The sequence below is a fragment of the Tetrao urogallus genome, assembly GCF_951394365.1.
Source record: "Tetrao urogallus genome assembly, chromosome: 11".
In the NCBI taxonomy this organism is placed as follows: domain Eukaryota; kingdom Metazoa; phylum Chordata; class Aves; order Galliformes; family Phasianidae; genus Tetrao; species Tetrao urogallus.
The window spans coordinates 2,236,751-2,254,912 of NC_136824.1; the positions used below are offsets into that span (position 1 = coordinate 2,236,751).

Consider the following 18,162-nt stretch of genomic DNA (forward strand, 5'->3'; position numbering starts at 1 on the left):
CACTCACCTGCAGAGCAGAAAAACATGGGTTGGAGCTGTGCTCCCCAGTGAGCAGACAGTACCTCGTGGGCAGGCTGAAGGCTGTGTGAGCAGCTGTCTTTGGGTCCCAGACCCAGCCTTCATTTGCAGACCCCCAGCAGCAGCTGTTTGTATGTAACTATTGCACATATCATGGAGTTAAGGGGGAGGAGGTGGCAGAGCCCTGGCAGGTTGTCTCATCTCCCCAGCTGCTGTGCTGGGCAGAAAGTTATTGGTGGCAAGCCAAAAGAAGCTACATGAAAATGTTTGAGTCCCGGAAGCATGTGCTGATCTGAGAGCCTTTGCTGGCAATATCCTCAGAACACAACCAGGACCAAAAGGTTTTGCAGTGACCTCAAAAATCACACTGCATGTTCCAGCAGAAAGATGCCGGGTCAGATTTGCACACACACGTGCAGGTCCCTCCCCCAGCACTTACATAATAGACACCCTGCAGCTAAAACCTCTTATTTGAAATGGGATATTTCGCAGTAAATTAAGCTAAATCGAGATCTCCACCAGATGTCAGCAAAGCGAAGTGCACGGCCACAGGAATGCAGGTACAGAGTGAGAGGAGCAGAGGGCAGAGGAGGCGGCTCCTGCAGGCAGTGCCCTTCCCCACCAGCTCCACTGGCAGCTGCCCTCTGCGTCTGCATGCCTTTCTGGGGCTGACCTCCCTTCTGCCGTTGAAGCCCTGCTCATTAAAACTAATCCACGTATTTACTTCTTACAGGGCGTGGTGATTGATGTGGTTTTGAGTTGTTTGGATTTTTCACTCTTTCTTCTGGCGCAGCTTTGAAATATGTGTCTGTCTGTTGTCACGCTGAAGCCAGCCTGGCAGTGATGCTTTCCTTAGAACCACCTGTGGAGATATGATGTGTTTCCTGGTAAACTGCTTCGTTTGGTAAACGTGTTGCCGAGTTGAAGAAAGGAAATAGCTGAGGAGGTCTGTGTGTAACGGTGTAACTGCCCGACTTTTTCTCTGTGCCTTTGCACAACAAGCTATAGGAAGTGTTTTTGACTTCTTGGTACAGCTATAGCACATTGATTTATAACACCCTGGAACAAAAAGTTCTGCTTCATAGCTAAAAGGATTATTATCACCAGTGGCTCCTACATGTGCTTAAACCAGGGAAGAAGCTGCTGTAAACTAAACATCCATTCGCTGAGCTTTGCATTTCTTCCCTTCTGCACAGCACAGGTGGATTGTCAGGAATTTTTATTTCTTTCTCTAAGTTCTTCAAAAGAACAGTGCTGTGCCACATAATTATGTTGCTTTTTTATCTTATACTTGATGCTAATACTGCAACGCTTCACCCCATGATGTGCAGAATACGTTTCACCTGGAGATGCTGCATAGCACACAGCACTGACACAGCGCTCATCGGGTTTCTCAACTTCACTGTCTCTCGTGTGTTTTCAGTTTCTGAAGAATCGTTACAGCTTCCAAAGTATTTGTGATGATTGTTTTCTTCCCAGATGTATCTCAAGGTAGCAGCAGTGTGCACTGCTTTTCCAACCCAAGCTACCACACTCTCTCATGCGGTGTGACTTCGCGCTTCTTTCCCCGTAATCTGGATGGGAGCAGCTCCAGTAAGGTAGATATGATCCCACCCCACTGCAGTACTGTTCTTATCAGTTCAAGGAAATAAAGCGAAGCAATGCCTGCTGGATGCTGGCATGGTGCCTCTGATGGACACAACAGGGTCTGCCTTCCCTGTGTGTGTCTGTGTAATCTCTGTGCCCTCTGATGGGAGCGTCAGCCCATGGTCAATAAGCCTTGCTTCCTAAGCAACTATAGGCTATGTTTGCATCTCAGGAAAGGTAAAGAACCAGATAATTGTGATTCTTCATTAATATAATGAAAGCAAATCAATGAAGCATTAAGTCAGGAATCTAACTTGGCTAAATCATCATTTCCCAAATCAGCAGACACACAGATTTGCTGTTGGCACCAAGAGAGATGTGGGAAGGTGCTGGGGGTGAGCACAGTTTTCATCTGAGGTGCTCAGAGCTGTGCTGTCCCTTCATGCTCTCAGCAGAGCTCTTCAGATTGGAAATCTCAGGCATCTAGGAGGACATCCCTGCGTGTGCGATTGATTCCCTGGGGCCACTCATGGATTACACTGAATTCACCACTTCAGCAATAGACTGAGATGTGGTAAATAGTAAGGCAGCTCTTCCATTGGACACTTAATAAGCCAAGGTGAGGCGAAGGGTAGGGAGCAGAAGAAAAAAGAAATGCAGTTGATTTTGTTAAGGCTGCAGCTTTAAAAATGATGGTGCTTGCTGGCTGCATTGGCTTCATCCAAATGTAGCTGTGGTCACTGGGAAGCCACGGGAACAAAACTGGTGCCAAAAAGACACCATGTAATGAAACAGGGCATGCAAAAATATTTCCATTTGTACTCTTGTTGGACATTTCTGGGTTCTAAAAAAACCAATCTCATTAAACTGTAATAACAAAGCTGGCTCTAGAGATTTCACAGAGAAAAGTTTAGACAGATGTGTAAATATGTTTTCTGAGGTGGATGGTCCCCTTGCATCGTGCAGCTTTGCTCCCCAGGTTGGAAGTGCAAATGCTCATAATGTCAGATTCAGGATGAACACCGTGAGTGTGGAGTTGGACCACTAATCCTACTGCACTAATTTCAGTGAAGTTGGAAAAGGTCAAAGCAAGCACCTCTCTTGATTTCCCAGCCCGCAGCGCTATCTGATCACACAGCAATTTCAAATATTTAGCTGCCAAAGAGCTATGAAACCCAGTGGTACATCTGGACAAGTGTGAAAGCTGCCCGCCTTGCGGCAGTGCTGCCTCTCGTAGTTGATCAGCAGGTTGTCCTGGCATTGGAAAAGAAGGAAAAAAATGGATCTGGTATTTTTAGGGCACTTATCAAAATGTATGCCCTGACTACTCCTTTACATCCCCCAGCATCTAACTTATTCATGAGAAAGCTTTGCAGTGCTGAGTAGCGGAGGATGGCCAAAAATATGCAGCTCCTGTCTTGCTGTTCTCCAGCCAAGTAAGACAAAAGAGCATATAAAGCCCCTAATGGCTGCAGTAACGAGTTTCATTTCCTAATCAGTTTGTCTGGTGCCATTTCCACTTTCTGCAGGAAAATGTGCACAAGTTGTGCTTGGAGGATTCATTTCTTTCCTGTGCCAGCTGGGGTCACACGGGAAGCGGTGCAGATGCAAAATGAACAAAAATGTCAGAGGAATCCTCTGAAGTGCTGAGGCAGAGTCCTGGGTGTGCTCTCCTCCCTATGCTTGGAGGGCCACCTTTCTGTTTTCCATCCTGCTGCCCAACCCTGCTCAGCAGGGCACCCTGCACAACCCCTCCAGGCTGGAAGGGTCTCACCTCCATTTCCCCTCTGCCAGGCAGTTGGCCACTGTTTGGGATGCTGCCCGTGTCCTTACAGTAAAACTTAAAGCTGCTGAGACAAGTAGGAGCAGAGGTGTTGGAGTGTGTGCAGGGGAGTGCTGGTGCTGGAACACATGCAGGCAAAAGCAGGTGGGAGGATAAGGGGGAGTGTATGAAGAGAGACTTCTTTTATCTAGCAAAATGAATGCTGAGAGGGAGTGTGATTGCCATCTATAAATGCATCGGGGTAAACAGTAGGAGGGAGAAGAGCTATTTAAGTTAGATAGCAGAGTTGGCACAAGAACAAATGAGGATCAACTGGCCATGAATGCATCGAGGCTGGGAGTGAGATTTCTAACATCAGATCAGTGAGATTTTGGAACAGCTTCCCAGTAAAGCTAAGGGGACAAAGAAACCTGTTAAAACGGAGCTTGATGTGTTATCTAAGTAATTACGTGCCAGGATGTCTGCAGTGAAAGACAGCCAGACTCAGGTGCCCAGTGATCAAAGCTGTTCCCTAACACATAGTCAGGGTCTGGGCTGTGTCATGGCTTGAGGAGGAGGAGAGGCTCCTGCATCCCAGTGCAGACGGGGCAGGGAAGCTGCTGCACAGCTGTGCCAAGAGCAGATGGGGTGTGCTCACCTCAGTGTTTCACAGAGCTCTTAATTCCACCCTACCCAATGAGAAGAACATCGCAGCCAGAGCCCACGTGTTGCTGGCTTCTGCAGACATCATAAAAATCAATTGCTGTTAGGTGTCCTGAGCAAATGTTTAAAGCCAGCAGATTCGCTTCTATTAAAGGAAGTTCTAAACTTAGAAATAGCAAAACAGAGGTCGCTGGAAATGGACTTACTGGTTATCACCCAACTGGTAATGAACTCAGCCACCAGAAACATTGTAAAGTAGCTCTGACTGAAGCCCATCCAGGGAAAGAAGACTGCAAACACAGTGCTGGGGAAGGCCCTCTAAAGCTGAGAAACACAGACACCTGCAGCCAATCGCTGGCAGCTGATGGAAAGCACTTACCAGCTGTTTTTTGGGAGGATACGATGGAGTTGGTGCCCACATTTAGTTGCTTGATTACTGTAGATTCCTTAGAAAAGCTGAGTGTGGACCAGTGGTGCTCAGCTCCTTTCTGTGATCTATCCAGCCAGCTCTGAGGCACAGATAACAGCCCTGCTTTATTCCTGTAAGTATCTCATTGATCTAAAGGAAGATTTGCAAGGTATGAGGTAGTTTTAACCAAGTTGCTAAAGTTACATGCTTGGATTTTTAGTGAGCAAATTTACTATGAAATGTTTTTTTTCCTCTAGGAAAGTAATTTTGGTTCACAAATTGAAGTCTCTTCCATCTTGGGGAAAAAATGTTAGCAAATTATAGCGTGCTAAGAACTGATAGGAGCACAAAGAGACAGCTATAATCACATTTCTTCATAATTACCGCATTCTGAAAAACTTAGAAGTGTCCCCAGATCATTTCATTAAAAAAAATCAATTCTAGCCCATAGCTCTTCATGCCAAATTCTGGGTTTGCAAGCTGATTTATAAACCCTGTGCAAACAAGGCTTTTAATAGAAACTTGAAGACTTTAATAAATGTGATCTAAATGGTGCAGCTGGAATGAAAGTTGGCATTCATGTGATTGCTGCAAGTTACAAAACAAAGAGGAGCAGCCGTGGGCTCTGTGGCTGAGGGCTTCACACCACACAAACACAGGGCTGGCAGTGCTGCTCCCTGCCCTGTGCCCTGCTGCTGTCTGTGCCTTCCTGTCTGTGTTCCTTTGTCCTTGCCAGGGAGCACCAGGAGCAAGGTTGGGCTGCTGCTCCTCGCAGGCAGTGATTGTACCAGCAGTGCTGCAGGTTACTGTAGTGGGGTTTGAGTGTGGGCTCAGAGGGTCCTGCTGTGACTGTGTGCCTCCAGTCCCACGGACTGCAGGGGCTCAGTAGCTGTATGTCTGCCAGCCAGAACCTTTGGGTGGCACTGAGCTGTGCGCTGTTCAGACCCCATGGGCTGGTAGGAATCCATCTTTGTGTGTGTGAATACATGTGTGTGTGGTTGGAGTATTCACCCCATTGTGTGTCCTGAACCTTTGTCCTGCCCACCTGGAGCACAGCTACGTGCTTCCCAAATAACAGCTACGTGCTTTCCAAATGATATAACTGAGTTTTGCAAAGTTTCAGCTGAGTAGTTCCCAGCACACTGTGCACTTGCTTGTAGAGAGACCCAACACTGTGTGTGTGTGTGTGTGTGTATTCACACCATCTGTCCGTGCTGTCTCCTGTGTCTGTACAGTGGTTTCTGCCATGCCTGCACAACTCGCTGTGCATTACGCGTGGTGTGAACACGCATCAGGCTGCTTTCTGCATCCAGAATTCAGTCAGCAAGGTCAGGCTTTCGCCTCTGATTGCTACAGATCTTTCTGCTGATGAAATCCAGTTTCTGAGATGGGATAAAAGCTTCAAAATGTCAGTATGCAGCTTGTAATATATATATATATTATATATATATATATATACACACATAAAAGTGTTGCTGTCCTAAATGTAGTGCTCCTGGTGGAGCGCAGCATTTGCAGATGCTTTCCCTGGTGATAAAAGAGTCTGCAGGGCTTTGCAGGCTCATCCTCAGCAGAACCTCACAGATGGATGTCGGGCTGAGCAGGGCCTGCTGGTCCTCGTGCCCCTCAGCATTGATAGAGGAACTCACTGGGAGGTCCTCAGCACATCACTGCCTGAATCCCAGGGCTGACAGCAGCCGTTTCTCCTCGTACATCGCAGCACATTGCCCTGCACTGGGGTGGCTGCAAGCAGGGCTGCGCAGGTGGGTGATGCTTGCTCTGGGGGCAGTGGGTGCTGGGTGCCAGCTGGGATTTCGTCTCACAGTAGATGTCAAAACATCAGCGGTATTTTTTTTGTCCTTGGTCTTAAAGCCCAGTATGAAAGCTAAGCAGAAATTAATGAGAGATCAGGAAAAATGAAATGCTGCGGAGAGCAATGAGGGCTTTGTGACTTCAGCTCTTCAGAAGAGGGCTGGGATCTGCCCTTGAATTGACACTTCCTGAGCTGTAGTTTCACAGGGGTGGCTTTCAAGGGAAAGATTTCAAGGTGGAACGCAGCAGCTTCTGCAGCCCCTCATTGCTGGGATTTGCTGACCCGAAGCGCTGTACTCTTGCAGAGATCCCACAGGAGCACTGACTGCCTTAATGGCTGTGCAGAATCCCCATCCCTCAGGCAGGCACCATGTGCCCTCAGCGTTGTGTTTAAGCATGACCTCAAGTGAGGATTTTCCTACAGGAAAATTGAGGCTGTGCTGGCACATCCCGAGCCCTGCAGCAGCTCCTGCAGCCAGCGCCGCCTCGCCGTGCCCATCCTGCCAGCTGGGCACACGTTGTGCCGCCGTTATTTTCCTTGAATTGAGAGGAATCTGCTAGCTGTTGTTTCTCTTGTAACTGAGTACACAGATGTATTACAGTCCCAGCGCCTGTCTGCATGCTGTGTTGGTGGTTTGGTGCATCCATCTCCATCTGTCGTTCTGGGGCTGCCCACGTGTCACTCCGTGTGCACGGGTACCTGTGTGATTTGTGGCTCCCCGAGGAAGCCCCGTGTTTTCCAGCATGCTGTGTTCATTGCCTGGTGAAGTGACTTTCCTTTGTGATTTTCCCTAATGCTAGTGAGCAACTATCAGACTTCATACAGATAAGGATCTGAAATGGTGAGGCCAGGGCAACGTCCATCTCCCTTTTAGATTTGTGACATCAGTGCACTGAAGTCTTGGGTGGGAACTGTGTGTTGATTTCAGCATTAACTCATTATCATACTTTTTGAACAGCTGAGTAACAAAATCCTTGACAGAGAAACTGCAGACTGGAGACCCTACAGCTATCTGAATGAACTAGGTCAGTAATTTTTAAACAATTTAATCATTGTAGTTGGCTTCAGAGCAACACCAAACCCAATCAGCCGTTTGTGAGGACGTTGACAATAATGAAAAATACTGGTGTTGTCTTTAATTTCAATACCAGAATTGCCAGTACTGAAAAATTGAGATTTAAACATTGTTTTCTTTACCACAAACCATGGATTGGGAAAGCAGAGTCGATATTCGCTCTCATCTCCCTTCCCAGGTTGAATTGCTGTCTATCTGCTCTATAAATGTGTTTTTAAGGAGTGAAGTTCAATTGCCCTGAGTTTGCTCTCCCTACCCTCCCTTTCAAACAGGGATTTCAGCAGCTCTTACCCCAAAACTAGGTAAAATTAGTGCTTTGGATGCTGTTTGTTTTCCTGTCTGAGCCCTTGAAATTTTAGTTTGTCTTTGGCAAAAAGCACTTGCCCTCTCCTTTACTGATTGCTAATATCTTAGTGGGAATGCACAGTGTGAGGGAAAACGCAGGGTTAAGTGGTATCATGGGGTTTTTAAGGCCAGCTATCTCAGCTCACGAGGCAGAGGCACTCACATCAGTTCATCACATCGTGTCGGGGCGCCGTGGCCACGCGCTGTGCCCTGCCCAAAGAGCAGCTTTTCCCTGCATCAGGAAAATCACAAAGCTGTCGAGCTTCAGTGCAAAACCTTTTCCATTGCTATCATTCATTTATGTTTTCTTCTTTCTAATAGTCTGCAGAACTGCTGCTGTGCTTATCTGTTTGTAGCATGGAGAGCTGGGGGTGGTGAGGACTTCCACATGTTCCTCCAGTCGGTTTTTCTTTTGCCACCTTCCTGCTTTTCTCACTGGCTTTATTTATCTTTATCTAGCTGTGTCCTGCACTCGGAGTGCTGCATTTGTCCTCCATCCCTGTGCTTTCTCAATAGCTGATGTGATGCTAAATGCTTTTGCACTAAGAACAACATAGAGGTGATAAATAGTGAAGTGATCTACAGCAAACAACAGTCACAACTTTTTCCATAGCGTTTTGCAACCCAGATATGTTATTTTGATATACTTTCTTCCATTTTTTTTTTCACAAAAATGTCTGTTTTCCATTAACTGATAAAAACGAGAATTTTTTTCCCTTTCAGTATCAGAATTTGTTTGCTTATGCTATGTTTCATAGCATTGAGTTCTTCTTTAGAGCAAAACCATTTTTGCACGAAACTGTAAAATAATGCATTTTCATCTTGCACTGTTGCTTCTGTGCAGTAGAAATGGCAGATTCCATTTGTGTGCAATTTTCAGATGAAAGTGGAAAAACTTATATTCTGTGTTTATAATTCCAAATGTAAGTGAAGCCTAATGAAGTCAAATAGGAGATCTTGGCAGCTTTAAGCCACATCTTGTGCAGTTGTACCAAAAACTCATCCCACCATCAGCTTGTACTGCACAGATGCTCCAGATTCCATTTGGAATAGCAGGCATTGTGCATTGCTAAATTTGGGTAAAATAGGTGGTTTGTTTTTTTGTGGTTTTTTTGGCTTTTTTTTACCTCTGAAATGCATTTCTGATCAAACACTGCTCAGGGCTGGGTGCAGCCCCGACCTGCCCAGAATGACACCACCTTTATTTTGGGCACCCTTGTACGACCACTTTCCAAAGGACGTGGCTGTGTTCATGCTGCACGTAAGGACGCAGGAACTGTGCTGATGGGGAAAACTTTGCTTCTCAGTACCACGCTGGATCCAGGCTTGGGCTTCCCTTTGATCTTGCAGCTCAGGGAGAGCCGGAGGAATTGCTGCTCCCAAGGAGAAATCACTACCTTGTTCAGGAGAAGCCAGGATCCCATTTGGTGCAGCAGCAGCAGGCAGCTACCGACCAGCTGAGAGGTGCTGTTGTGCTCTTTTCTGCATGCTGTGCACTGTAATGCCTCATTTCCAAGTAATGCTTCTATATCTGTGTGTAAGAGGACCAAAGGAGCGCTCTCTGGAAATGCTGTGTGCTGTTCATTTGCCCGTGTAAGGGCGATCACACAGATAAAGGAGATAGGGGTGCTTTAATTAACCCCTCTCTGCTCTCTTCCCTCTTATAGGCTGCAGTTTTACAGCTTTGGAAAACACCCTCTGATTGTTCAGTTTGCATCATTGGCCTTTGCTGAGCCAGGGGTCATTCCCTGAGATTTTAATTGCAGAGAAAAAGAGAGATAGTAGTGAGTGGGCTTGGGGCCAAAGGAACAACTGAGGATCCAGTGCTGCTCCTGTCTAAGTCATCCTGTGTTCCCTGTGATAGCAACGGAGCACAACAGGCAGAAATTGTGTAGGAAAACAGGAGCCTTATGTATGCCTATGCAAGCCTATGCATATATGCTATATATAAGTATATGTATGCACAGATATATCCTCTCTGCATCCCTATCAGTGGACCTTATCAGTCTGCAGAAGTTCTGTCTCAGTTCTGCAGAGCTTCATTCACCAGGCTTGCATCCTTTACAGCCAGGAGATGTGAGGAGCAGACCAAAGTCTGTATTTTTACTGCTGGCACATTTGCTAATGAGCTTCAAATATCAGCTTGTCAGGCTTTTTCAGTGAGATAATTTTATCGGTTAAGTGGAGCCAGAGTCTTGTGATGAGCACATTTCTGACCTAACTTGCTGTGTGCCTGCAGCTCTCGTGGCTGTGTGCTTAGAGCTCAGTGCTGGGAGACTCAGTGGTGCCAAGGAGAGGCAGCTCTGTCACCTCTGCTTTGTGTTGCTGCTGTTTAATGCAGTCCAGTCCTACTAGTTTCAAGGAATGGCTTGTCTGCATTTTCTCTTTGCTGTCTCTTGTTGCAGAACTGGAATTATTTGCCCCACGGTTAAATCTCCTCTTGCCAGAGTCCAGTCTGCATTAAGCAATTGAGGCTTCCAGCTCCTATTCTAAGCAAGTAAAAAATCTTAAAACATCTACTGGGCTTAGGAAAGGTTGTTATGCTCATTAGCTTGTGTGTTGGATGCAGTGGGCTGCAGACAGAAATGTTTTTTGTGGTGTTTTTTAACAGTAGCCCTCAGTGCAGACACTGAATGTGCGATTTGCTGCACATCTGAAGTGACTCAAGCTGCATGTATTCCAAGGACCAAAGCCACAATGTGATTCAGAGCTGACTCTGCGTTTTCTCTAAGCTGTGAGGTGTGGAAGAATATTTCCAGACAGGACTCTGATTTCAGCCCAGCACACAGTTTAGCTTCAGACTTAATCCTAAACCTTCCTACGTTCCAGATTCCTCATTTATTTAGGTCTTTTCCACGTTCCTTACTTTTGCAGTTTACAAAATAACGTATCCATCGTTCACTGGGAGAATGCAGTGAATACGCAGAGATGGGTTACAAGAAGCACAAGCAATGATTACAGGCAGATGTAAAGGGAAGAAGCCAAGAAGGGCTGACGGGGTCCTGCAGCCAACGCAGCGCAGCACCAATTCTGCGTGCACCTTTCCCAGCAAGTGTGTGCTTATTTTCTACTGCTGCACTGGAGCAAATGAGAGCTGAGCTGAAGTGTGGCAGTGTGCTGCTTGCTGCAGACAAGTACTGCTGTTCCCCAGCTCTGAACCAGAAGCCAGCTGTGTCAGATCAGCCCGGTGTTGCTGCAGCAGCCCTCCTTCTCATGGGGTCTCACATCTGTGTGTGCAGCACAGTGACCTCTGCTGCTGCAGAAGTCCAGCCAGTGCCTGCCATTTCCAGCACGACTCAGAGTGGATCAGAGTTGGTGAAATATGTGCTAACGGTGGAGTTCTTCCTCTCTGAGCCTTCAGGTCCTCACCGTACTGCTGCTTCCTCGCTGCCCCGGGGCTCCATCCATCAGCATCTTGATGATCACAAAGGAAACGTGTCTGTAAAGATCTGACAAGGATGCTCGGATCAGGTGGTTCTCATACATGGAGTGGACAAGTCACAGCCTGCACGGTCCTTGCTCTAACCATGGGAATCTTCCCATTAATCCCCCAAGGACAGCTAGCTGGGAGACCTCTGGGACACGCTTTTACCAGCGTAACTGCACTGCTTGACTGGGATTCTGTCAGCCACAAAGGCAACCAAATTTGTGTTGATTTTGCTAATCAGAGAGGAATACTGGACTCTAGTTGAAAAGAATTAAAGGGCTTATGTTAGCTTTTCCTTTTGAACTGATGGATGTTCAGGATAAATGTCAGTAGCAAAAACAGAGAAGGTTCCCACCCCTTTCTACCTCTGCAAGCACTAACAAGTTCTTGTGGAATCATGTAAGGCAGAAGTGCTTGCTTTCAGCTCTCCACTCAGTTCTGCATTTTCAGGCTGCTCTTGTCACTTAGGAACTGTTGTCACAGCTGATGCTAAACCTTGCAAACTTATAACAAAGTCATATAGAATAATTTAGAAAGATGGTACACAGCTTAGAGTCTTAGACTGTGAATTAAATAATGTATTGTACAAGTAAAAGTAAGCCAAAAATTAGAGAGTAATGCAACATGACTTGCAGGCTCAGGTTTGAAAGACTTTCTTTTAGGCTCCCTTTATCCATCTAACCTAGTGTTTCAGTAATGAATATATGGGTTTTTTTCCTGTTCTCCTGATGGATAGCAGTTCTTGGTAATGAGCAGTACCCTGTCTCCAGAGAAGCTCTTAAGCATATGCATAATTTTAGGCATGCACAGAATCCCCACTGAAGCTGAGTGCGTGCTTACTGCCGAGGATGTGCTTAAGAGCCTCCCTAGACGAGGGCCTTGATGTACAATTTAGAAGAAAGACTATATGCTGCTCAGTAGTCAAAGCAATCCAATTTACATAAATATTTATTTCTTTTCCATTATATATCATTTTTATGCAGGTGCTTGTGGGATGGATAGACGTCAGAACACATACATAATGGAAAAAAGCTTCAAAGGTATGGTATCCAGTGCCTGCAGCCACCCTGGCAAAGAGTTTGAGAAGGGTGTCGTAGAAGAGGTGAGATAGGAGACCTGGGCGCCCGGGTGAACGGCTCTGCAGAGGCAGAGAGGGACAGAGCAATTACCCACAGCGTGCGCCCACGTGGCTGTCTGGGATCTGAGTCATGGATGTGAGTCTTTCCCAGGATGGGGACTCCTGCCCTGGCAAAGCATCTTAGGAAACAAGGCGGGTTTGCTGCGGGAACAGGATGTGCCAGTGGAGGGGAAGCTCTTGTAGGGCCAAGCAGCCATCCTACAGGGCTTCCTGGTGGCAGTTGCTGCTGATGGATTGGTGTGTTGGTCTGCTAGGTTGCAGCTCCGTAAGGCTCTCAGCTGCCTAGAGAAACAGCTGACCCTGCTATACGGCCTTTGCAGAGATTTATAGCAGAGCCTGAGAAAAGACCTCACTCAGTTCATTAACCAGTCACACTGGCATGAAGCAATTAATGGGCTCTGACTCTAGGGCTGTTCTAAAAAGGGATCGTGTGTGAGTCATGTAGAAAGGCTCAGTGACTTTAGATTTTGGTTGTCCTTCAGACTTGCACATTTAAAACATTCAGCTGTGCATGAACTACAACTCTTGGCACAGCATGGGCTGCAAGCACCTCCGCTCCTGCCCTGTGCCTCAGGTTGGGTCCTGGCCTGGCTGCCTGATTCCAGTGCTGCCAGTTGGGCTCAGCCAGGCCCAGCTCACTGCTCCGAGGGGCTGAGCTGCCATAGGGCGAAGCCTGTATCTGCACTGACAGCAATGCTGCTGAATACAAAGCTGGTAAGGGCAGTGATGGATGCTGACAGCCAGGCCTGGGAGCACTGAGCGCCTTGTGGCTGCTCTCTATAAAATAAGGCGATTTAATATTTGGTAGAACGGGGCTTTACAATACACTGAAGGCAACCAGTGCTCCATGGGCAGGTCCTTCTTGACAAAGCCGAATTTAAAATATTAAGAGGGTTATACGTGTATATCCAGCTCAGTCCACTCATTTCACTGCTTCTGAAAAAAGGAAAATTTTTATTGCCTAGTTAGTTGTTCTCTTTACATGGAGCTATTAATTTCGAGATTAGTTTAAACTAAATTACTGTATTTAGAAGGTTAGAAAGCTGCTTTGAACAGTCAGACATCCCACCTAGGGCATAGTGATGCAGAGGATGTATCCATGTGACAGAGGAAAGTACAGCAGGAGAGAGCTGTGAAATGCAATTTCTACTGTGACATACTGTGTTTATTATCCAGGATCTGAGCAGTTTTCTTTCCATGTCTGTCTCCTTAATGAATTCAGAACTCAGGACCAGAAGCCACATCAGAAAGGCTGGTGGGATGCAGGGACCCCTCGGGGTAGCGAAGGGCTGGGAGCCACCGTGCCACCCCATGCCTGGTGCTGTGGTGTGACAGCAGCTGAGCTGTCACTGCGTTTTGAGAGCAGTTTCTTCCCTGTGTGTGGTGCCCAGTGCTGCCATTTCCAGCTGTTCTTTACAGCCGACTCCTTTTCAATCATTTATTTATTTATTTTATCGTGAATGCTGATGCACTGGTGGGATAATGTGACCTCAGGCACTGGCATTTTAAGGAAGTAAGTTCCCTTTGTGCGATTCCCAGTGAAACCCCAGCAGTTTGGATCACTGATGCATGCAGAGGCTCGGGGCATCACTTAGTGCGGGTTGTTTGCTTGTTGTATGGGAACACAACTGTGTCATGCTCGCCTGAAGCAGAGCGGAGCTCTCTCTGCGTTGCTGTCCTGGCAGCAGTGAGGTTAGCCAGGGAAATGGAAACAGCCATAAATGTGATTGAATAGTAGGAGAGCATGTTTTACCTGTGTACATCATATGTCCTTAGCACTTTGAACATGAAAGTAGGTATGAGGCTTGTCATTAGCATGCCAGAGGATATTCAGAGCAGAACAGAGTAAACCGGTCTATGGGAGGGACATGTAGATGCTGAATAACGAGAATAAGATCTCCTTGAAAGGTGTGTGATGGGTATGCAGGCAACCCAAAGATGGGACCTCAAAGCCACAGGAACCCTTTCTCCCGCAGCAGGCAGGGTGCTGAGCTGGGGATGGTGTGGGCACAGCAGAGTCCAGCACCCATGCACAGCCCCAGGGCGGCTGGACTAGGGATGGCTCAGTACGTTTGAGACGAGTTAAATTAATCTGTGAAATGAAATCTGACAAGTGATGCCAGACTTTTTAATTATCCCCAAATTACCTCAATAACAAAGTAAGTCAGAGGCTGCCATATCCTTCAGAGTTAAATTCCTTGCGATCCTGTGCATAATGTCCTGTGGGTTAATGGCTCCCTGGTGTACAGCGTGTTACCCAATGTGCTCTGGTGCTCTGTAAATTATACCATATCTGAGCAAAGGGCCTAATCCCTGGACAGACACAAAACTCCCACTTACGTCAGTGGGCATCGGTTCGTGGCAGCGCTGCCTATGGGAAAAGGCAGATTTCAGGACTGCCCAAGTGATTGCAGCAAGCCCATGTGCTGTTTTGCTGGTCCCGTCTGCGTGGGATGTAGCAGTGGTGTCAGTACTGGCTCAGGAAGATAAAAGTAGCTAGCTGGATGGAACCAGATCACATATCCAGGCTGAGTCCTGGTGGTGCCTGCACCAATGCCTCGGGGAGCTCGTGGGGACCAGAACATACAGTGTATAGTATAGGTATTTTTAGCCTAAAGATTTTCATTTCATTATAGAATTTGTTAGTCTTTGCTGTCTCCCCACTTTTGAACACTAGTGGGTCCTAGACTGCGTGGCATCTTGATTTAAGTCATATATGTATCAAAAGCTAGTAATCCTGAGATCATTCATGCACAAAAGCCTTTGGTCTTGCAGGGTTGCTTCATTGCTAAAAGGAGAGGTCAGGCTTTCACCAAACTGCCTTTACTGGGATCACGTTGCTGGCCAAGCCTTGTGCCAGTGGCTGCGGGTTGCTGGGATGCACCAGGCTTGCTTTACTGTGAAGGCATTGTTAGATCTCATCCAGGCTGATGTCAGACAACAAGCTTCTAAATTTTAATTACTCCATAAACATTGCACTGGTGTCGGGGCCTCTGCCAGCCCTCACATATGAGTCCAACCGGGCTGCTTCCCTGACCCTGAGAGATGAGGAGCCCAGAGATTGGTTTGTATTGCTGAAGTCAGAGGAGAGAAATGCAGAGGCTCACTGCAGGGCATGACCTGAGCCCTGGCTTAAGGGAACCTGCTCAGCACCAGCCCCCACGGGGACTGAGGGACACGTACAGACACAGCTCCAGGTCACACTGGTGATGCAAACTGGCAAGTGAGTTAACAGGATGGGGAGGAGAAGCACAGAGATGAGGTTTTTATAGGAGAAGCGATATCTTGTTGTCTGTCTATTTCTTAACCTGAATTTCTCTTTTTGTCTCCCATACTAGACAGCGGGGGCAACTGGGATTGCAGCTATTTTGCAAGTCCCGCTATTTCACCGGGAGTATTTCATATATACCAGGATCTGCCTTTGTACTGTAACCCAGCACAAGAAAATGCCTCATCTTTCATTGCATCGCTCTAATTCTAAATTAATGGCACTGCCCAGCAGGATGCACACAGCAGCAATGGCACGTTCTTAAATGTCAATGTTAAGACCTATTTATTCTCTGTTCTGTTTCTTTTTATTATGTGAAGCAAGACTGGCACTGTACCTTGCAGCAGGCTGGCACACCCAGCCAGGGTCACCAACAGGGGGACACCAGTGGTGCCACTGTGCACCAGCCTTGCTCTCCCTGCTCCTCCATCCCCATCTCCTTCTTCCAGCCCAGGGAGAGAACCAGTAGATTACTACAGCAGTGGGGGAAAAAAAAAGCAAAAGCAAGGTTCAGACGGAGGCTTATCCCCCTGTGGAAACCCAAGTGTTCCCCACTAGCAGGAGCTGCCTCCTTCCAGTCTTAATGGCAGAAGAGAATACAAACAAACCAGGTTCTCCTAGTGCTGGGAAGCCCCAGGAACAGAGCTCTCAGGGGACACAGTGCATACGCTGTGCTGATGCAGTTCTACGCCTTCTGGAAATGTCTTGCTTTCAAACAGATGGCATTTGACGTACTCAAAGCCCCTGGGACACAGATGCTGATGGATCCGACCCACAGCTGCATGCATGGGCTGCAGGTTACAGCAGAGCTCCTTAGGAATGGGAGAGGGAGGAAAAGATTGCCACCAAAAATTAACTACTGCAGTAAATGACAACTAGGACCTTTCGCAGCAAAACCTTTGGTTTCGAGCAGGTTTTTCTTTCCTGCTAAGGGAATTGTGGATGCAATGGTTTGGATGCACCCAGAGCACAAGCATTGGGTGTCTGTGCTGGATGCTTCGAGGATCTTCCTTCCCCATGCCCCCATCTGCCCGCCCTGCCCCTCCTCCAGAGGTTGAGCTGCAGCCCACCCAAGGAAGTTAACAGTCCCACCCCCATCTTGTTTTGCAGATTATATGAAGGAATCTGTGTGCAGCTCCAGCACTTGTTCTCTGAACAGCAGTGAAAACCCATATGCCACCATTAAAGATCCCCCCATCTTAACATGCAAACACTCCGAGAGCAGCTACGTGGAAATGAAATCGCCTGGTCACAGGGACTCCCCATACTCAGAAATGCCCACTTCATCGACAGCCAACAAAAACATCTACGAAGTTGGTAAGTGGGAAGTGCCGCCTCTCATCTGTTAACAGTTGGGGTTTACCTCAGTGCTGCTGGGTACTGCAACCGCTTTCCCTTGCTTTCCCAGAGCCCACCATCAGCGTGGTCCAAGATGTCCGTGCCCGGAGTGCCAGTTACCTCCAAAGTCCATACGACCTGCCTAGGAACAGTCACATTCCTAGTCACTACGACCTCCTCCCTGTAAGGCACAGCCCAACGCACGGGCCATCTTGGGACAAGCAGTCTTAAAGGGATGGACTTCACTGTGCTGCAAACACAAACTCTGAGAAAGCAAAGAGAAGACAATCCTTTTCTGCACTGCAGGATGCTGACGTGACTTTAGGCTGCAAGGACCTAACGTAGCTAAACATCAGCTTGGGCCAGCTGCTGCTGCATGATGTTATTTAAAAAGACTTTTTTTTATATGGATCACAAGAACTAATGAGAACCTTCTCCAGATGTCGCTGGAGTGCATCGCCCCTGGAAGGTGTCCACTTGCTTCAGGCAAAAGCTCTCTGCCATGTGTATTCTAACCCTGGCTTTGCTGTAAAATAAAACACAACACACTGAGTAGGAGGACCTAGAGACATGCATACATCTCTACCAATTGCATCAGAAAACCTTGTAATGTTAGGAACGCTGGAATACAGTTTATATCTCTGTCATGGAAATGGACATTTTTCTGAATGAGAGTAGGAAAGCTGCTTGTTTCACTGTCTGGAAACCTCATTTACTGCCATCGCCATGGGCATCCTGTGCAGATCATGCTTGGTAATTAATGCTCTGTTCACCTTTCATTCAGTACCAGAGTCCTGGAGTACAGGAATACCAATGCATTTTTAAAATGTAACACTTTGGCCAATGCCCAGTGATCTTTGTCAACGATTGAAGTTTAAGCAATGAGTCCCATACCCAGCTCTCTGCACTTGGAACAAGCGCGAAATATTTCAGTACAGCTATGCTTTAATTTTCCTTGTACACTTTCTTTTTCATTAGATAAATGCACAGCTTTTTTGGGTGGTGCAAACAGACACACCTTCACCTGCATCCTGGGACACTGCAGGTTTGCACAGACCAGCCCTGGTTCAGTTTCCTACCAGTAGGATGCATTGGCTTCATCACTTGCAGACCACGTCACCACGATGCACCTGGCAGCACGTCCTACATGACACCCTTTAATTTGATGTGCATTACCATGTAGTGCAACTTTATCTGTTGATGATTTTACCTGACATGCCATTACATTGAGCTGAAAATGGGTTTCTTTTTTTCAGCAGCTGTTTGTAAAACAGTTATCAAGGGGTTGACCTATGGTAAAGCTTTGGACTAAGCCACCA

General features: G+C 47.1%; 1 protein-coding gene across 2 annotated transcripts in view; it reads left to right on the forward strand.

Moving 5' to 3' along the window:
• MEGF11 (multiple EGF like domains 11) overlaps positions 1-17,074 on the forward strand; it is a gene marked incomplete at both ends in the record, with an annotated part of 187,512 nt that extends 170,438 nt beyond the window's left edge. Inside the window, 5 exons of one of the 2 annotated variants that reach the window (XM_079540713.1) lie at positions 1,498-1,616; positions 7,211-7,277; positions 12,083-12,139; positions 16,616-16,822; positions 16,914-17,074. In XM_079540713.1, the coding sequence (XP_079396839.1) occupies positions 1,498-1,616; positions 7,211-7,277; positions 12,083-12,139; positions 16,616-16,822; positions 16,914-17,074 (611 nt within the window). The remainder of the gene's footprint in view (positions 1-1,497; positions 1,617-7,210; positions 7,278-12,082; positions 12,140-16,615; positions 16,823-16,913) is intronic. The other variant, XM_079540714.1, reaches the window with a different exon arrangement.
• Between the last annotated feature and the right edge of the window lie 1,088 nt (positions 17,075-18,162).